The 21,889-nt window shown below is 39.3% G+C and overlaps 2 protein-coding genes across 2 annotated transcripts; both read left to right on the forward strand.

Moving 5' to 3' along the window:
• Positions 1 to 935: 935 nt before the first annotated feature.
• LOC133525433 (pancreatic lipase-related protein 2-like) lies at positions 936 to 10,752 on the forward strand. Its single transcript, XM_061861683.1, has 7 exons — positions 936 to 1,030; positions 1,795 to 1,938; positions 4,030 to 4,289; positions 4,753 to 4,864; positions 5,098 to 5,340; positions 6,552 to 6,674; positions 10,558 to 10,752. The coding sequence occupies exons 1-7, from the start codon at positions 967 to 969 to the stop codon at positions 10,716 to 10,718; spliced, it is 1,107 nt and encodes a 368-aa protein (XP_061717667.1). The 5' UTR covers positions 936 to 966; the 3' UTR covers positions 10,719 to 10,752.
• A 4,109-nt stretch (positions 10,753 to 14,861) lies between these two features.
• LOC133525424 (carcinine transporter-like) lies at positions 14,862 to 18,183 on the forward strand. The gene has a single exon (XM_061861671.1). The coding sequence runs from the start codon at positions 16,112 to 16,114 to the stop codon at positions 17,843 to 17,845; it is 1,734 nt and encodes a 577-aa protein (XP_061717655.1). The 5' UTR covers positions 14,862 to 16,111; the 3' UTR covers positions 17,846 to 18,183.
• Positions 18,184 to 21,889: the final 3,706 nt, after the last annotated feature.

Consider the following 21,889-nt stretch of genomic DNA (forward strand, 5'->3'; position numbering starts at 1 on the left):
CTCTGCCTTCGAAGTTGGAACAGAATTTAATCCTATAACATTCGAATCCTATAACAAATACTTAGTAATTTTGTGTAACTATTCGTAGGTAGTTATATGCAAAAAAAAATGCAATTCTATCCATTAATGAATAGAATTAGGGATTACTTTGTGGAAATCTATACTAATTAAAACAAAAAGATTACTTTGCTAATCCTTTTGCATATATAGGTTTGTTATATTTATTTGCGTATTTATTTTTGCGGTGGGAGAATGTGAACATTAAATGCATGTAAAAATACGCAAGTAAGTATAACATTGGGTTGGCGCTGATTGACTAGCACGTTATCTTTTCGCGGATTAGCAAAGTAATGTTTTTGTATTATTTCTATGAATTATTTCAAAGATAAGACGGATTTAAGTTAAGTAAAAATTGATTTGGACATCACTGGCGCATGCACCTACATTGTTAGGTACAATATTTATTAGTAATCAACATTTTGTCTTGACCCAAATTGTATAAAATATAACCCTCGTTATCAATTATTTTCATAATAGTTATTTTCCTGTTAATAACAAGTGTGCCACAACAAATGCTGTACGATTTTAAATCACATCATTAAATTCAAAATGCGCGAAAGGTTTTAAATACGGGATCAAAATTCAACAGCGGAATCGCCAAACAACCTTATAAATTCAAACTGTGTGTACCTTATACCATTCATTTAAAGTCTAAAATCTCTCGAATCAAACGCATAAAGTGTAGATTACGGATCGAGAGTACCAGTGAACTCCAACCATGGATTTTTCCGGGAAACACGCTTTCAAAATCAAAATCCTCTTAATTTCTCTAACGGCCAGTTACAAGTGTAACTAACTAAAATCGGATTAAATTTTTGCGTTCGAATTTCGAACTTGTTATGTTTCAATGGCGTTATTTTAAAGTCTGCTCGTTAGTTGGCTTTATGCTGTTCGAATGGCTATTATATGGCTAGTCGAATGTTAAAGGGTATTATATTGCGATGCCTATTAGTGCTGAGCGGTATGAGTGGTGAGTTTCACATTTTAATATAATATTCTATTAAATTGTACTATTATTTGGTAAAAATACATAAATGAACTAAGCGCAATTCAAAGTTTGATGATGTTAGTTGCATAATGTATAATGTAGTTCTGAGTTTTTACCAAGTATAAAAAGTTCCAATGATATTGTTTTGAATATAAAAACGTTATTTGTTTTATACCACGACGTGGGCAAACAAGCACACGGTCCGCTTGATGGTAAACATCACCGAAGCCTATAGACGCCTGCAACTCCAGAGGTGTTACGATGTGCTTTGCCAACCCTTTAAAAATTCCGTACACTCCTTTTTTGAAGAACCTTCGGGAAAACCTCGGAATGGAGCTCATTCCACAGCCGGGATTGTTAATATGCCACCGCATTTCATCTAAACTCTATGGAAATGAGTGAATTGACGCATTTTAATAAGGGGATGGAGTATTAGATTAAGTACCTACTTAACTGGGTCGGACGAATATTTTTGCCAAGCAAGGCTTTTCTTTTTTTTTGCGGTGGTCGTGGTAGCTGTTGAAATCCTGACTCATTCCAATATTTTTTTTCGAAACTTATGTACGGAATATAAATTGATATTTGCCACTAGGTTTATGGTGAATTGGTGAAGGACATTTCGTGAGATTCGTGAGGAAACCTGTATACATCTGCGAAGAAATTCAAATTCTGCAACCAACCAAGCTGCATCCTGCATGGCCTGTGCCCAGCAGTGGGACGTATAGAATGATTATTAATGATTCCAGTGCAATACGCAGCCATAATCTGCTGCCTCGTAGAGAGCGTGTTCGGCGTGACGTCACCCGACGCCGCTAAGTTCAGCCTCAGCTCGCTATATGACGTGGCGTTGCCTGTACTGCACCCCATCATCGCTGCCGGCTCTGATCGATGTAAGTCATCATCTGCTGCCTCGTAGAGAGCGTCTTCGGCGTGGCGTCACCCGGTGCCGCTAAGCGCAGTCTCAGCTTGCTATATGACGTAGCGTTGCCTGCACTGCGCCCCATCATCGCTGCCGGCTCTGATCGATGTAAGTTATCATCTGCTGCCTGATGCCTCGTAGAGAGCGTCTTCGGCGTGATGTCACCCGATGCCGCTAAGTTCAGTCTTAGCTCACTATAATATGAAGTGCGTTGCCTGTATGTACTGCATCCCATCATCGCTGCCGGCTCTGATAGATGTAAGTCATCATCTGCTGCCTCGTAGAGAGCGTCTTAGGCGTGACGTCACCCGGTGCCGCTAAGCTCAGTCTCAGCTTGCTATATGACGTAGCGTTGCCTGCACTGCGCCCCATCATCGCTGCCGGCTCTGATCGATGTTAATCATCAACTCATCACAGCCCGCGGACTTGATTGAGCGCAATGTATGAATGATCTTGATTTACTACTCGACTCACTGCGCGCCGCTAGCGTCCAAGCAGTCTGCGGCCTCATAATCTTCCCAGCTTTATCCGCTTTGTCACAGCTACTAAAGGTGATCCTCATCTCAGGGTTTTCCTGGTTGAATGATTAATCCCAAGAATTCCAAATGCTACTGTGATGTTATTGCAACCTAAACGATTATCGCAATGTTTTATGGGGTTATCAGTTTTCTATACAGGGTGAAATTGTTATGTTTGACCATACGCTGAGGGGTGGATATGTAGGTCATACTGGGCTAAGATGGTCGGTTTTTTATCATCTGTCATCATGCCTGTCACGTTCTAACAAGTATGTAAGTGCGAAAGTGATGCATTACATGACCATGATACGGGCTGAACAACTTTTACTGTGGGGCCAACCCCGAAATCGCCAAAAAAATGCCATCTCATACATTTTGGTGAATTACATGTCAATTTTTTCTATGGAACAGCTGATTTTTTTCCATAGTACAAATTGTGTTAAATATAATAATTTCACCTTATAATTATATTAGTAGCCTTTGATCCAACGTATCACTATATTCACGAATGTTAACTAGAAGTTATACGTAGCTTATTTAAAACTGTGATATAACTTTAACCAGGAAATGAACTACCTAATTGGCGTAGTTAGGTTTAACCTGTGTTTATTTAATAGGTTGGCAACTTTGCCAATTATATTCGTAAAACTGTCCCATCTGTTATTTAAGTAATTTGATGATACATACATCAAGGATTTTTATATAGGAGTGAAATCTCTTAGGGTAGAACTGTTGCAAAACTGTCCAGCTATAAATAATAGTTCCAGATCTCTCCAGACTAGCGCTAGAGTAGCTAAGAACCTAGGCGTTATTGACGGAGTGAAGTGCGCTGTCTATGTTTTTTTTTTCAAGTATTTTAGGTATTGTAGCGCCACCTATTTAAGATTTTTTGATGACACTTTTTGGTACATGGAGATTCCATTCTTACCTCCACCTTCCATAATAAATAAGTTTCCAGAAATAAGTAATATTTATAAAAGGTGATTTTAAGTCGTGACTGAAAACCATATTTATCAATAAAGCTTCTTAAGACTGAAACGGACCACAAGCTTAAATTATAATTAATTTGCTACTTAATTAAAGATTACTTCAACTATGTTTGCTTATTACCTTTTTGTTATTACCGTCTTTTTATGTTTATTTTCTTTTCTAAATATGATAAGTGTGAAGCGTGATATAGGCTGACCAAGAAATCAGCAAAATTATATCTAACAAAAAAAACCGTTAATTAAGATAATAAGTAATAACCGTAAGTACTGGTTTTGGAATTAAAGAAAATGATTATCATTCCGGGTGTAAAATATCCATCCGGGCGTCTCAGACAGCAATGGAGTGACAAAACCTTAACAGATCAGTTAGTCCGAGTACCAAACTGACATGAAGTGGCGCAGAATAGGACAGAATGGCGTTCTCATTTGTCAGAGGCCAAGATTCCTTTCGTGTCAATGGTGTCACTGACCCAGTGAATTAGTAGTAACCATAAGTAGTATTGTCATTTAAGATTTAAATTTCAATAAATATTTAGATCACCAAATTGCTTTCAGGTGGCACGTTAAAAAGTCTGCTCGGCATAACATACGAGCAAATGCAGGAGAAGAACCGGACAAACTACCAAGAGATATCTATAGACCACATCACCAAAAACGGGAACGTCAAATACAACATGACGGCTGCAAAAAGGCTTAGTAGGTTTATGTCAGATGCTGACACGGTCGTTGTTCTTGTACATGGTTTTCTGGAGAGCTCTGATGGCTGGATGGTGAATGCTTTAGCTCCTGAGTATTTGAAGAAGTCGGGGTATAAGGTATTTATAAATTAAGCAATAATGAAACCTAATCAAAAAACTTCAAGAGAGTATATTAAGTTACATTAACCTGGCCCTGGGCCGGTCTAACGTCTCGGATGTCAACTGCTACCGACGCTATAACAATAACGTAACGCAACTGAGGGCCTACCACGAACCACGTTCGACGTGTTGCCTCTCTGTCGCACTTGTGAATTCGTACGTAAGTGTCATAGGGAGGCAACACTTCGAACGTGGTTCGAGATAGGTCATCTGCCCTCGACATCCGAACGTCACCTTTCAGGTACATCCACACCGCAGTTAACTTTACATTGACAGCATCCACCATAACACCTATAGTTGTCATTGGCACTGAGGGCACGATTCGTAAGGACGACTTTTGGTGTTCTTGGCGTTCAAAAGGTCAATAGTTAAGCGTAAATATTTTGTATAATGGACGTGCATTATTCATTACACATTCCAGGTGTTGGCCCTGGACGGGAGAAGGGCGATATCTTTTGAATATTTCAGTGCGTCAACACACGCCCGGTTCATCGGGGAAAAACTTGGCAACTTTCTGAGTGAGCTTGTGGAAAGTGAGTAGTGTAATAAAACTTTTAAATGACTTATACTTACGTAGAGTAACGCGCTTGGAAAGCAAATGTTTTTTACCACTCACTTAAGAATAGGGTACATGAGGCAGTCATGTAATAAGATTATATTAAATAGTTCATTGTAATTTAATGACACATTATACTAGTAATAGCACTTTAACTTTTTTTATATAGGTACCTAATTAAAAAAGCTGATTCATCCTCAAAACTTTCAGATGGGCAAGACCCTTCAAAACTGATCCTAATCGGCCACAGTCTCGGCGCCCACATCGCCGGCGTCGCCGGCAAGCGTCTTCAACAGAACACAGGCCAGCAAGCGTCCCGTATAACAGGCCTGGATCCTGCAGGACCATGCTTTAGCAAAGTGGACGTTGGCGCGCGGCTGGACCGTGGTGATGCGGCATATGTCGATGTCGTGCACACGAATGCGGGAATGCTGGGAATTAAAGAGCCTGTAGGTAAACGAGTCCTTCTTTTCCTTTATTTACTCGTAACTCTATCACAACACAGACCAGCAGGCTTCCCGTATAATAGGCCTGGATCCTGCTGGATCATACTTCAGCAAAGTAGATACCGGCGTGCGGTTGGACCACGAGAATGCGGCGTATGCCAACGTCGTACATGCGAATGCGAGCATGCTGGAAATTAAGAAGCCTGTAGGTAAACAAGTCCTTTTTCCCCTTTATTCAACACAACATAGACCAGCAAGCGTTCGGATCCCGTATAACAGATGTCTGTCCCTGGATCCTGCTGGACCGTGCTTCAGCAAATTGGATGACGGTGTAATGTTGGACCGTGTGGATGCGGCGTATGTCGACGTCGTGTATACGAATCTGGGCGTGCTGTGGATTAAAGAGCCTGTAGGTAAACGAGTCCTTCTTTTTCTTTATTTATCTCCAACAAAACACAGGCTAGAACGCGTCCCGGATAACAGGCCTGGATCCTGCCGGACCGTGCTTCAGCAAAGTGGATGCCGGTGCGTGGTTGGACCGTGGGGATGCGGCGTATGTCGATGTCGTGCATACAAATGCAGGCGTGCTGGGGATTAAAGAACCTGTAGGTAAACGAGTCTTTCTTTCCCTTTATTTATCTCCAATACAACACAAGTCAGCAAGTGTCCCGTATAACACGCCTGGATCCCGCAGGACGGTGTTTCAGTAAAGTGAACGCCAGTGCGTGATTGAATTGTGGAGATGCAGCATATATCGACGTCGTGCATACAAATGCGGGCATGCTGGGGATTAAAGAGCCTGCAGGTAAACCATTCACTCTTTCCCCTTATTTATTTCCTACAGTACACAAGCCAGCAAGCTTTCCGTATAGCAGGCCTGGATCCTACAGGGCCGTGTTTTAGCAAAGTGGACGCTGGCGCACGGTTGGAACACGGGGATGCGGCGTAGGTTGCAGGACGTTTACAACTAATATTACAAGCAAAAGGAGTTGAAAATAGAGTTCCAGTTAATCCGGTTATAATATTATTTGTTAATTGTTGAGCATGAGACTTTCGTTCGTCGCAACATCTATTGTCATTATTGTCAAGTAGTGCTACTGATAATTCCGCTACTCGATGCTACGAAAATAATAAGTGTTTTGGTATCAAAACTGATGTATGGAGTGAGCACTCTATGTATGGCTAAGTCAAAGTGTAATTTTCACCATTACTCCCCAGGACATAAAGACTTTTATCCTAATGGCGGTATGACGCAGCCTGGCTGCCTGCTAGCCACGTGTGATCACACTCGGGCTTGGGAACTCTTAGCTGAAGCCATTAGTGCACCAAATGATTTCCCTGGTAAGTACCCTTCTCATAATTAAAACTATAATGGTAATAAGTACTTCATCGCATGTACTGACTTTTATTATATGATTCGAAATATCGGGAAGCATCGAAATTACAAACAGAATGAGAGACAGAATCTCGTCTTCATGAAATCTAGTAATTAGCAAATTAATGACAAAGCACGATGTCATGAGTGGTATGTGTAGGCAAAGGAAGAACCCTAGCGTGAAAGTGATTGACCAAGTGCGGGTAACTAGTTCGCAAAACCTATATATTTTAGAAATTGTTAATACAATTCCTCGCCAGTCTCCCGGTGATCACATCAGGTCAGATACCTAAATTTATTTGTCATTTAGGGCTAAATCAATATCTAAATAGGTATATAATACCTTCTCATTCTAGTGCTGTCCTTGTTGGTGAACTGTGTCAACTTTTGAACTGGTACAGGCACGCCAAAGCGACAACCAACACACTGTTCAATAGAATTAGTAATCATCACAGCGTATTTCTTCGCCGAAGTTTCAAAACACACATAGGTACTCCAAGGTTTGAATTCCCGACTTCCTCCCTCCGGTTTTGATCCCACAGGTTTCAAAACTGAGGCTTAGTCTTGTAAACTGAATGCTCCCTGGTAGAATAAGCACGATAGCTACATTTGCTTTATTTTAATAGACTTAGATCATGGACCCGGGTACGTCCTGGACCCGGGTACGTCCTTGGACCCGGGTACGTCCTTAAACTACGTCCAAAAGAGAGGTATGGGCATTGTGAATGTCATCTCGCTTTGTGTGGTAGGGCACAGCCAGTGGATGTCATTCCAGATCTAGAGCAGAGCCCAACTGGGGAAGTACCTCCACCTTACAGAAAACAGCAGCCAAATAACACTAGATCCTACTCATAGTGTTGTGTTCCTGCGGGTGAGTAAAGTTGCCAGAGCTCAACGAGGGGGGGGGGGGGGGGGGTTAGGGTCGGAGTTGCAGGCGTACATAGGCTACGGAGATGCTTACCATCAGGCGGGCCGTATGCTTGTTTGCCACCGACGTAGTATAAAAAAAAAACTTAATAAAAATAACGACAAGACCCCTTCGAACTAAGAAATAATCATTTGGTGTAGTGGAACTGCTGATATGTATATAATATTTGAAAGATAAAACCGACTTCTCAAAACAGTTTGAAATGCCACTTCGAAATGAAGTTTTGTGGGGAATCAAAAATGTGGGCATTTGTAATTTTGTATCACCTTTTCTTAAGTTTCAGGAACAGAAAAAAAATAATAGTGTTCATACACTTTCATTTACTTATTTATTTATTAAAAAATTTGACAAGTTCTTGCGTAATAACTGTAATAAACAGATTGTTATACATTTCACAAACAAGTTCATTGGGAGTGTGAGATTGGGAGATCAACGTGCTTCTATAAGCTTCAGCTTTGATGAAGTGAAAACGTTGAGTAATTAATCACTGTATACATATATGCGTTAAAACAAGTTTATTTTATTGACCGAAGAGCTGGCGGCTTCCTCGCACAACGTATCAGTATTGCGATACAACGAGGAAATGCCGCCAGCATCCTTGGTACAATGCCTCAAGGGCCTATTTTAGATATAAGCTAGTTATAGTAATCATCTGTATATATCCATTATGTATATTGTTATTGTCAATAAAAATATTATTATATTTTTATTGTATTAATGGGCGTGTATTTATAGTATAGTGTTAACGTGTAGTATTCCAAATTAATATGTATGAGTAGAGAGTACCATTTTGTACCTTTTGGCGTTGAAACTCTAGGTCCATGGGGTCCCAGCGCGCACAAGTTTTTTGGAGAAATCGCGAAACGTCTGGTTGACGTAACTGGTGACCGACGAGCTGGCGGCTTCCTCGCACAACGTATGATTATTGCGATACAACGAGGAAATGCCGCCAGCATCCTTGGTACAATGCCTCAAGGGCCTATTTTAGATATAAGCTAGTTATAGTAATCATCTGTATATATCCATTATGTATATTGTTATTGTCAATAAAAATAGTTTCAAAAGTTATTTATATGTATGAGTTGTTACTGGAAATAAACGAATTTCAATTTAATTTAATTAATATAGCCTGACTCGTAAACGTCAGTGTTAAAATTTAAACTGTAAAATACGCAGTCGTCAGGAAATTAAGATGAAAGTGGAGGACCCGCACGAAATCGCCTTTTCATACAATCGTAGTCCTCATTTTCCTCTCTGGATATATACATTATTGAAAACATTTTGACACAGTTGGTTAATATTCAACCACAGATATGCCCCTATTTTTTTAAAATTTTTAGTCTTTTTTTTATTACATACACATAACCATCGTTACAGGCTATCCTAATTCGACAGTATGGAATTTGACACATAACATTATAAGAGTTAGGAGCATTAAAAAATTTGTATGATTTCGGTTTTTGTTCCAAATTTTTACAATAATCAAAAAATCTAAAAAAGTCAAATATAGGGGCACTGCTATGGTTAATATACATCAAATTATGTAAAAATATTTTCTATAATGTCAGTATCCAAGGAGGGAAATGGGGACTACGTTTGTATGGAGAAGCGGCCGTCCCCTTTCCTCTTAGAGACACTAGGTAATTTGCTAATGCTTAAACTGAAACTGATAATGATGACATATACTACTCGCCTCGAGTCCCATATGGTCGGATGTGAAAAAAGTCAACTTTTCAGGAGAGCGAAAGCCAGAACAAAATTGGCATGTTTGTTTACCATTATTGCATGAACTATTCAATTCAATTCAATTCAATATTTTTAATTCGAATAATACAATCCATATTAGTGTTAGTTCATAGCACAGCAAAACTTATAAATCTATGTTAGTGACACCTATAACAACAAAAAAATAAAATAAAAATAATAATAAACATAAATTAAAAGCGGCGCGGTGCGGCGAGCGGCGGCGCGTGCAGCCGTACCCAGCGCGCGAACAAAGGCGAGTCCCAGCGCTGCGCCAGCACGCTTAGAATACTGTTTGGGCTACTGCGAAGACGGTTTAGTAATGACGCACACCGCTTTCTAACTATTGCGTCGAAACTATCAGTGTGTGCTTATAAAGAAACTATGTGTGCAAGGTTTTTTTTTTATTGAGAAAGGACTTTTTAACTTCCATTTTAGATAAGTGAAAACATTGTAGTACTTTTATACTATTTAAAAGGCGGTATTTATGCTGAATTTATTAGTTCTGGCTTTTTGATTTCTCCCGATCGAACAGTACTAGAGAGGCATTAAGTCGTATTTTGACTTGCTTACACTCAACATCCAAAACGTGATAGTATTTTTTACTTAAGTTAAAGGCAAAATGTCGTATCTGTATTGCCCGCGTAGCCAACGCGCCTATCGTTCACGCTCCGTGGCGAACGAAACGCAACTGTCACAGTCGCACTAATATGGAAGAGTGATAGAGAGAGATGACTACGCTACGCTACGGAGCGTTAACGATTGTAACGTTGTCTACGCGGCCTGTCGTACTGATACACACCTCAAAACGTGTCCACATTTCAGATACATAAGATCTCAAGTCACTTACCGCCAACCACCAACCACAAAATCGAAATATTTGAGAGGCAAAAGTATCGAAAAAGACGGATGTGAAAATAATGCTTTATGATTCACAAAAATAAAGAAATTCATGAAATCCGACCTTACGCACTTTCTGTATCTCGGATAGTTTCCAGATAGTTAGAAAAAATATTAATTTATGATAGGAATACCTGAGTCAGTTTACTAGAAAGATAATTCACTATTTATTACTGTTATGTTAACATATTATTTTATAGTTGGATGTTAATATCCGACCTTATGGAGTGTCGACACTTTTTGTAACCTAACCTAACTTAACCTTTGTCTGCTTTCAGCCCGCAAATGCGAGAACCGCACTCTGTTTCAGAACGGCTTGTGTGCCGGGAACGAGCTAGCTTACATGGGCAATAGTGCGGGCAGTCCTGGCACGTATTACTTCAACACGGCTGCGAGCTCGCCTTTTGGACTGAGAGAAGCTGGCAGTGGGATCAAATGATTATGATTTATTGTAATAAATGCTTGTTTTTTTTTATACGTATTTTGAGTGCTATTGCTGGGCAAGGGTCTCCTTTAAAATGTATCACGATTTAAATTAGCACGCTTATTATGCTAAAAGGGAAAACCTTTATAAGTCTAACCATTATAAGCAATATGTAAGGTATTGGTGAGCGGTGCTGGCTTTATGTGAGATCTGATAACTTTTTGACAGTGCGAGCCTTATGGTTTCGTCTTGGCAACATTTTACATAATGTTTTTGGTGGGATTTTACTTATTTTTATAAGTTGCTTAAAATGTCACTTGAATTAATAATTGAAAGGGTGGGGAGTGATTTACTAAAAATCCTGAAATATGTATTTTATTATTTATAACAAAGAGTCCATATATCAATTTGCAGACCTCTAGCATCAAAGTTTGCGGAACCCTCATACAGAATCCCCAAGTTTAAAGGGTTAGGGGGTAAAAGTTTCAAGTTTTAGTTTTTTGTTGTTGTTAGTGTACTATTACTAGCTTACATACCAAATTTTAACTTTCTAGGACTTCAGGAACCACTCTAAGAGTTTTGATGATCATCAGTGAATGAGTGAGTGAGTCAGTGACGAAATTGGTTTTTTTTAGATATCAATAAAATCAGAAGTTTAATAGCTATGCGATTGAAACTGCTTATATTTAATAGGTTCACTATTGACGTCATAACTCGAGAGTTTGTCTGGGATAATCCGAACCCAAGTTATGAGGGTTCAAAAAAACGACGAAGCTCTTCGAGAAAAGGTGCCCTTGCGCTTCGCTTGGCTCGTCTTAACGGTAGCACTGCGGTGCATATTAATAGCAATCAAAATACGCCTTCAAGCCTTCCTTTACTTTAAATTCAGTATAACATTTCTTGTTGATTTGTTTCAGTAAACATTGTGAAATACTTTGCCGTACTTTCTCGATCTCTGTAGAGCTTCCGGAGAAAGTTTACAAAAGAAATAAACTCCTGAAATGTTTGTACTTGTTCAGGAACTTTTCAATTGTGAGTCTATTTAAGGTTGAAGACTTTTAAGTTTTGTTGCTCTTTTCACGTTTCCTTAAAACGTGGGCGATAAATTTTATTATTATAAGGTTTCATTCAACATTTATCACTATAGTTGCCAGAAAGCAATCGGCGCTCTTAAAAAAAAATGAAGTAGCTACCGTAAATCCATCCAACTACAGCCGCCTAAGTCCCGATGTTCTTTTAAAAGGACACTATCAGCTCGAATTGTATACTATGATGGAATAAGAGAAAGTTCCCAATTCAACAATGCCAAAATGACCCTAGGACTTTGGAGGATAGTACAGTTCGATACATACAAATTTAAGTATAATTACTTACCATCATAAAGCCGATGGTCCCGGGTCTGAAACCCGGTAAGGGCATTTATTTGTGTGATGTGATAGACATGAATATACACCGTGTTTTTTTTGATTTGCGTTAATTTCGAGGGTGCATTCCTGAGCTTAAATTAAGTAACTTTCTCAAAGACACCGATATTCTAATTAACTCCATTTCGGAGATAATCAATCATAATTTTTTATATTATAAGGCCCTTACGAGCGTGTACACTTGCCTTAGGGCCTGTTTACTTATTGATTAGTGTTTAGTGCGAGTTCATACATTTGCTACTAAACGTACGTACTATCTCGGACGATCGATGTTAGAAATGACATTGATATATCACAGTTTTCAATTGTTTGGTTTAGTTAAATGTAATGCCCGTTTTACAACAACGCTATATGCAACATTTAGTTACTTTTTATAAAAATAAAAATTGTAAAAAAAAAACAAAAAATTTTTTTTTTTTTTTAATTAACTATGCCATTTAGTTTCCTTAAACGTACTTACCGAAACCCCACGCAATTCAATAAAAACAAGGTGTATAAAATAAAATATCGGCTCGATATTAATATATAAAGAAAAACAACGTTTGTCAACATATTGTCACCAATGCTAAATATATTTTTGAAATATTAACACTGCAGCGCTAATCAAATATTTAAAAAAAAGTCGTCGCTTTGCAAGTGACTAGACGAACTCTTTTGCATTTGGGCACGTATATATCGTCGTCTACTACCCATAGTACATGCTTTGCTTAATTTGGGGCTAAGGGCGATCTGTGTAAGATTGCCCCCTAAATATATATTTATATTTATAATATGCATGTTGCAAGAAGAGTCGGGACGGATTGAGTACAGCATCAACTTTCAAAGAATAATTGCCGACTTCTGATGACGCTGTACGCAATAGGTACGTAAACAAGATAAATAGGTACCTTTTTTCAAAATTGTTCAACATCGAGTGTACCCGTAAACGAACAAAAAACATGAAAGAAATAATAATAAAAAAGGCTCAGACATTTCATATTTTAAGAAATCCAGAAATAGAAAATAATCCATAGAATCTGTAGCGAATATTTATTCGACAAAGCAACAAAAAAGTTGGTATAAAAGTAATGATATCGTACGTCTGCACCATATCATTGGGTACTTTTATAAAATTATATTAAAATAAGATATTAAACTGCGTCGGCTCCGAAAGCGAAAATGTCGACTGATGCGTAGGTAAGTAATATTTGAAATATTCAACTTAGAAATCTTACGAATCCACGAAATGGCGGGTGGACCTTTTTAGGGTTCCGTAGCCAAATGGCAAAAAACGGAAACCTTATAGATTCGTCATGTCCGTCTGTCTGTTCGTTTATGTCAAAGCCACTTTTTTCCGAAACTATAAGAACTATACTGTTCAAACTTTGTAAGTAGATGTATTCTATGAACCGCATTATGATTTTCACACAAAAATAGAAAAAACCCCAATACATTTGGGGGTTCCCCATACTTAGAACTGAAACTCAAAATTTTTTTTTCTTCAATACTTGTGGCGTATCTATGGATCTATTTATGGATAGGTCTTCAAAAATGCTCAATATCATCTAATTTTTTTTTTCTAAACTGAATAGTTTACGCGAGAGACACTTCCAAAGTGGTAAAATGTGTACCCTCCACACGAGAAGTATGGGCATTGTGAATGTCATCTCGCTCTGTGTGGTAGGGCACAGCACAGCGGATGTCATTCCAGATCTAGAGCAGAGCCCAACTGGGGAAGTACCTCCACCTTACAGAAAATCGCAGCCAAATAACACTAGACCCTACTCATAGTGTTGTGTTCCTGCCGGTGAGTAAGGTTGCCAGAGCTCAACGAGGGTGGGAGGGGGTTAGGGTCGGCAACGCGCATGTAACTCCTCTGGAGTTGCAGGCGTACATAGGCTACGGATACTGCTTACCATCAGGCAGGCCGTATGCTTGTTTGCCACCGACGTAGTATAAAAAAAAACCCTCCAAGCGTAAGTATTTGCATGATTACAATATCTAAATCTATACTAATATTATAAATGCGAAAGTAAACCTCCTTGTTTGCGTGCTTGTCCAACCATTACTTTGCTAACTTAATGATAACTTTTATACCTTTTAAATTAAATGGATGCCTGAAATGGATAAATGAGCAAAATCATAAAACGATAATTTAACTATGCATGACTTGCGTAAGGCGCACGAGATCAACACTTTAAACGTGTTTTATAATATTTGAAAAATTAACCAAAAAGAAGCAAATTTCAAACACTAATTTATCTAATATTTTTTATATATTCCAGATATTTTTTTTAATTGCATAGACATTTTTTATCGGCATTCTATTAAAAAGTATACGACCCAGTTGCCACTATTCAATGTTAAAGCAATACAAAGTTACAGTCAAATTAGCAACATAAGGTACTCATGTCAGACTAAAAGTATTGATAGAGTCGTTCCACACGCCATCCTGACGCGCACGTATTTATAAAATAATATAATAATAATAATTCAGCCTATATACGTCCCACTGCTGGGCACAGGCCTCCTCTCATGTGCGAGAGGGCTCGGGCTACAGTCCCCACGCTAGCCCAATGCAGATTGGGGACTTCACATACACCTTTGAATTTCTTCGCAGATGCAGTTTTCCTCACAATGTTTTCCTTCACCGAAAAGCTAGTGGTAAATATCAAATGATATTTCGTACATAAGTTCCGAAAAACTCATAACGTACGTAACGTTTTTATAAATACAATATTTTATAAACATGGACTGCGTAAAGGACCACCAAAAGTATTCACTCAAGTGAAAATACATTTACCCATCAAACAAACCCTCGTACGGCGGCTTCGATAAATAAGGATACATTTTATCGGGGAAATAAAACGTGATCGCGATCACAAAAAAAAAGATATATTTTATCGGTGGAATAAAATTGCCTGAGCTTGGATAGTGGATCGTTGGAATTATTTTACAAAAACAATATCCTAGTACCTACCTATAGGACGTTCGACTTTCAATCCAGAGGTCGCGTGTTCAAATCCTGGCGCGTACCAATGAGTTTTTCGGAACTTATTCCGTACTTAAGTTCCGAAAAACATTTGATATTGACCACTAGCTTTTCGGTGAAGGAAAACATCGTGGAGAACTCTAACTTCGAGAAGAAAGATAAATAAAGAAAATAATAAGAACGTTATCATAATAATTCTTGTTATCTTAAAATGTACTAACAATAAAATGGCCACAATCTGAAACTCTGAAATAATTATGTAAGATATAAATGCTCTTTTATTTATATTATTTATTATTAATATAATAATTATATCACAACCTCTTTTAAGTCTCGAAACATGGTAGTGGTGAATGGTAATGGTACTGGAACTTTGTTTTTTTTTGTACCAATATGATCTGCATGTATATACGTGTAGTCTGTGCAAATAAATTCTTTGAATCTTTGGTCTACTTTAAATTGGTATATATCAACATACCCACCAGAAAACAGTACGTAATTTAAATTTTTTAAATAAATTTTATACTTTGGAGCTAATTTTGGACCAACGAAGCCACATTTTAGGGTAAACCTTGGGTATTCGATGAAACGTTAAAAACAAACAATACATCAAGGTCTACTCGGCCGGCAAGCCCTTCTTCCCGGCCTTGGGATTTCGATTGTAATTCAAGAAGACGAATGTGAAAAGTTAATGCAACGAATAGTAATGGGGTTATAAAAGTTGGGCACTTCCCGTGTTTGATTTACGAACAAAATGTGGGCATTTCCGACATATATTTAATAAAAGTAGATTACTTTACGTCATAATTCATTAAGATAAGCGACAGAGTCAGGAATCTGGTTTCATAAACTCAATTGCACCATCGTCAGCTCTTGTTTATTGCTTAGATACCGAATATATTCAAATACACTTATCTTGGGTTTATACTTTGTAACAGACTATAATATAAAACTATTACTTACTATCTCGCAGTTCACCGCTTAACTCCATAGGCGCGTCACATGTTGGAAAAATGCAGGAAATCGGAAGACAAATCGACGGGAGGCGTCGAAATGGCCTTCCAGATATACAAGAAAAACAAGAATCCCAAGAAGTGACCTACGATGACCTGTTGTCTTCGGCCGGCGAGTTCGGCCTCTATCAAAAAATCTTATTCATATCCACATTTCCTTTCTATGCATTCGGAGTCGTGTCGTATTTCCAACAGCTGTTTATTACTGAAGTGTCGCCGAACCATTGGTGCAATATTCCCGAGCTAGCGAATCTGACCGCACTGCAGCGCCGGGCGCTGGCTATCCCCGCTGATGCAGACGCTAGGTTCGGATACTCGCAGTGCTCAGCTTACGTCGCCAACTGGAGCGCCGAGCTGGCCGCCGGCCGCACCACCCCCGACCCCTCATGGCACACCGAACCCTGCCGTTACGGCTGGGAGTTCAACTCCACCGAGATTCCCTATCCGACCATCTCCAGTGAGTTGGGGTGGGTGTGTGACAAGGACAGCTATCAAGCCTCTGCGCAGTCAATCTTCTTCGTCGGCTCCATCGTGGGAGGATTCTTAATCGGCTGGATCGCAGACCGTTTCGGCCGGCTCCCCGCCGCCGCCGTTTGCAACGTGATCGGGGGTGTTTCTGGCGTCATCACTATCTTCACAACAAACTTCGTCCAGTTTGCCGTTTGCAGATTCTTCATGGGAATGTCCTGGGACAACTCCATGCTGATGGTGTACCTCTTAGTGCTAGAGGACGTCGCACCAAAATATAGAACGATCATAGCGAATCTGCCGTTCGCTATTTTCTATACTATTGCAGTTTGTATTTATCCATGGATAGCTCTCGCTTGTAATAATTGGAAAGTATTTTCTCTGGTCACGAGTATACCGATGACATTTGCGGTGTTGACACCTTTTGTGATGCCAGAGAGTCCCCGATGGCTCTTGTCAATCGGGCGTGTAGATGACGCGATTAAAAAAATCCAGAGAATTGGTCAAGTTAACAAGAAAGAAGTGTCCTCGAAGCTGATCGAACAATTCAAAACAAGCCTTTCTAAACAGAAAGTAGAGGCCAAATACGGTGCAGTTGATCTTTTTAAGCGATCTCTTCTTAGGAACATGTTCATCTGCATATGTGTCGGATATATGTGTTGCATGATAACATTTGATTCTTTAATAAGAAGCATAGGGCAGCTAGAGTTCGACTTTTTTGTATCGTTTTCGGTTATTTCTTTTACTGAGTTTCCTTCTTTGGCGCTGGTCTCATTTATCTTAGACCTGACAGGGCGAAAGTGGTTGTCAGTGTTGACGTTCACTATCGCTTGTGTGTTCAGTGTGCTAACAGCGTTCTTGGGTGGTGGATTGTCGTCAGTTCTCTGTGCGGTGGTGGCCAGGTTTGCTATCAACATAACTTGCAACACGGTCATGCAATGGGCCACTGAGATGCTGCCGACGGCTGTGAGAGGCACAGGAATGTCTATTGTACATATCTGTGGCTACGTTGCGACTGTCATTTCGCCTTTCATAGTGTACTTGGAAATTTATTACACGTGGCTGCCGCTCGTGATCGTGGGTGGGGTGGCAGGATTCGGGTCTGTGATAGTCTTAGGTCTTCCAGAAACGGCTTCAAAAGAACTTCCTCACACCTTTGAAGACGCAGAAACCTTGATCAGAGATTCTAAGTTCATTGAAATACCGTGTTTGATGAATAAGAAGAGCCAAGCAGAGGGTCATGAGAATAATTCTTTTGAAATGTAGTGTGTCAAAACTTTGTGAATGCGTTTATATGGAAAATAAATGTCGAATAAAAGATGAATGATGGATGTGTTTACCTAGATAATCTTTAGAGTGGCCAACTTGGGCATCAAACCCTGATCTCTCATCAAACTAAGCCTCCTTAAACAAAATCCGTATACGGTAGGTATACTTACTCTACTGTACTTTTCTCTGAACTTTTTAATTATTTCAAAGAGTTCATATGAATTAATGATTGTGTCTAAAATATCGTTTTGTATTTCATTGAATCGTGTGTAACAATGTACCTACTTGTGTTGTGTATGAATTTTCGAAACGGAGAAATAAAAATAAACTGTTTAGTTCCTTCTTTTATTTTCAGCTAAGTTCCTGTGCTAATAGGTATTTTTTTTTTTTTTTATGGAGGATAGGCAGGCGTTTGACCACGATCACACCTGATGAATATAATATATAATATTAAAATCATAAACGTTACACCATAAAACTAAAATTAGATAGTTTTACAACTTTAACAAACAAACGCTCTTTCACGTCAATATTTTTTTAGCTGGGGATTTTTCCATTCGACGCAAACATTTCTGAAGAAATATACCTTGCTACGTAACTATTACAACGCTTGAATATTTGATTTAGAGAACATACTTAAAATAAAATCTTATATTTAGTACTATACTATATTATATTAATAATATGTTTATTCTAAGCGCTGGTGGCCTAGCGGTAAGAGCGTGCGACTTGCAATCCGGAGGTCGCGGGTTCAAACCCCGGCTCGTACCAATGAGTTTTTCGGAACTTATGTACGAAATATTATTTGATATTTACCAGTCGCTTTTCGGTGAAGGAAAACATCGTGAGGAAACCGGACTAATCCCAACAAGGCCTAGTTTATCCTCTGGGTTGGAAGGTCTGATGGCAGTCGCTTTCGTAAAAACTAGTGCCTACGCCAAATCTTGGGATTAGTTGTCAAGCGGACCCCAGGCTCCCATGAGCCGTGGCAAATGCCGGGATAACGCGAGGAAGAAGAAGAAGATGTTTATTCTAAGGCATTAATCTTGCTAGTAGAAAAAATATACCCCAAAAGTAACAAGTATCACGTCTGGACTGGACTGTGGACTGTCAACCACGTTCATATAATCGGGGAATACTTCCTTTGTCTAATATTACACCTTCTGTCCCCAGTTTCCCACATGACGTTAACAGAAAACAACATACGGCCCAATTCGAACTTTAAGATACGTCAAACATTTGCTAAAGATACGATATGGATTAGATGCATCAGTGTCAAAAGTGACGTTTCTTCAAACAAAAACGTCACTTTGGACACCTACATATCCAATTCATACCGTATCTTGAGGAAATTGGTGATGTATCTTAAAATTCAAATCAGGCCGATAGAGAAATCAATACGAAAATTATAAGTAGACAACAGGAGGTCATATCGTTGAAAAGCGGTCTCTTCCTCAAAAATTGGTGTCTACCCCACTCACCATTACACTAATAAAGTTAAAACTAATTAAATAACAGTATAGTGCTTGTTTAATATTACTTAATTACGCGTGTAAACATAGATAAAAGTTATTGCTATGGTTTACCCAGACCGCAGAATTATAGGTATAATCCGTAATTTTGAACTACGTATTTATAAACGTGTGTTTAGGAGATTTGAATGAGTTAATGAAAATCTTTATTTTCAGGCAACAATGGGCCTATAGATAAATTCCTTAAAACTAGCATACCTACATTAGACTTGATTAGATTTGACTAGTTAATACCTACTGTTTTAATTGGCCTCGCCTCCATTACGAAAAGGTTTTTTTTCTTTATACTATGTTGGTGGCATACTAGCATACGGCCCGCCCGATAGTTAGCAGTCTCTGTAGCTTATAGACGCCTGCAACTCCATGCGCGTTTCCAACCCTAACACTCTGCACCCTCGTCGAGCTCTACTCGTTGCGTTGAGGTTGTCTAGAAGAGTTCGCTAAGAGATTAGACTAGATTTTTGACGACCAGTTTGGCCTAGTGGGTAGTGACCCTGCCTGCGAAGCCGATGGTCCCGGGTTCAAATCCTGGTAAGGGCATTTATTCGTGTGATAAGCATGGATATTTGTTCCTGAGTCATAGGTGTTTTATATGTATTTATGTATTTATAAATATTTATATATTATATGTATCGTCTCAGCACCCACAACACAAGCCTTATTGAGCTTACTGTGGGACCTAGTCAATTTGTGTAAAAATGTCATATAATATTTATTTATTTATTTTACCGAACCTGTGTGCTTCATGTTAGGCCCTGTCTTCACTTTCCATATAGCTCATTCATCGATCTTGTCGAATTAAATAATTTTAAGTACGGACGTGTTTTAATGTTACTCCTGAAATCCTGAATCTACAGGGATCCCCGCATCCTAGATACGGACTTTTCACTTTATTGCACCAACAATTATACATTTTACATACATGTAAAACCACAAATAATTTTTAAAGGAAAATAGAATCAGATAATGTCACGCGAGGTACGGCTGATGTGGGAGCCGGCAATGTGTTGAGATGCTGACGCATGTAGCCCACGTAACCTTACTTTTGGTTCATAAGATCCTTTTTATTAAACATATGAAAAAAGAAGGCGAACTGCTTACAATAGCACTTTATAAACATTACGTAGGCGTATTTTTAGGTATTGTTGGTACTTTTTCGGAATAACAAGGAAACATATTAAACTAGAAATAACTTTTTTTTATGATATAGGAAGCAAACGAGGAAGCGGATCACCTGATGGTAAACGATTACCTCCGCCCATGGATACCCGAGGGGTTGTGAGACTTGTGAGTGCGTTGCCGGCTTTAAGATGGGAGCACGCTCTTTTCTTGAAGGTTTGAAGGTCGTATCGGTCCGGAAATACCGCAGACGATTGTTCATTCCTCAGTTTAGCTGTGCGAGGCAGGAAGTTTCTGCAGTAACGTACGGTTGAGGAGTGCCAACCATCTATCTATCCATTTATCTAGTGTTGTGTTCCTGCCAGTGAGTAAGGTTGCCAGAGCTCAACGAGGGGGGGGGGGGGGGGGGGGTTAGGGTACCTTACAGAAAACCGCAGCCAAATAACACTAGACCCTACTCATAGTGTTGTGTTCCTGCCGGTGAGTAAGTTTGCCAGAGCTCAACGAGGGTCAGGAGTGTTAGGGTCGGCAACGCGCATGTAACTCCTCTGGAGTTGCAGGCGTACACAGGCTACGGAGACGGCTTACCATCAGGTGGGCCGTATGCTTGTTTGCTGCCGGCGTAGTATTAAAAAAAATCTAAGTGGTGAAGATGAAAATGTTGTCGCGTAGGGCGATGGTGAAAATAAGCGGCAGGGATTAATCCGAACAATTCCTCAGAGCACTCCCCGTTATACATGCGATAGAAAATGCAGAGCGAGGCCACATCTCTACGCAGCGCCAAGGAGTCAAGCCGATCCGAAAAACGCTTGCAGTCAAGTCGAGTCGAAGTCGTTCTTCGTTGGATGCGGACCAGAGGGGCTGGTACTGAGATGCCCCTGCCCATAGATGACAACAGTATATGTGATACCAACATGACATTAAACTATGTGTGTTGCTTGTACTATTACTTAATTGATCAAACAAATTAAATTATTTTAAAGAAAATAATGTAACACGGACTAAAAACTACTCTATCCCGGAAATCATCCCTTAAGAGGGTGAAAATTATCTCTTTTCCACCCCGAAAGTGAGATCCCATCAAAAACATTTTCATGTAAAATGTTGCCAAGACAAGACCATGGCATGGCCGTTTCGTTACTACAATAACAAAAGATAATGGATATTGTATACATTTCTCACCTTACGCCCATGTGACGGTAGCGAAACGGCCAAGCCATATATTTTGACTAAAGTGTAGAGTGTCTGAAGTTAGGGCTTGTAGAGTTAGAAGCTTGGCTCTACAGGAGATCTGATAGCTTTTTGTTAGTGCAAGCCTTATGGTCTCATCTTGGCAACATTTTACATGAAGATGTTTTTGATGGCATTTCACTTCTTTTTGTAAGTTGCT

The sequence above is a fragment of the Cydia pomonella genome, chromosome 15 (genome assembly GCF_033807575.1).
Source record: "Cydia pomonella isolate Wapato2018A chromosome 15, ilCydPomo1, whole genome shotgun sequence".
Taxonomy (NCBI): domain Eukaryota; kingdom Metazoa; phylum Arthropoda; class Insecta; order Lepidoptera; family Tortricidae; genus Cydia; species Cydia pomonella.

What these genes read in the sequence shown, in the direction of transcription:
- LOC133525424 (XM_061861671.1), top strand. Translation starts at nt 16,112, where the DNA reads ATGCAGGAAATCGGAAGACAAATCGACGGGAGGCGTCGAAATGGCCTT.
- LOC133525433 (XM_061861683.1), top strand. Translation starts at nt 967, where the DNA reads ATGGCTAGTCGAATGTTAAAGGGTATTATATTGCGATGCCTATTAGTG. An exon ending in TGAAGAAGTCGGGGTATAAG is followed by an intron (nt 4,290 to 4,752) that starts GTATTTATAAAT and finishes TACACATTCCAG; the next exon opens with GTGTTGGCCCTGGACGGGAG. An exon ending in TGCACCAAATGATTTCCCTG is followed by an intron (nt 6,675 to 10,557) that starts GTAAGTACCCTT and finishes GTCTGCTTTCAG; the next exon opens with CCCGCAAATGCGAGAACCGC.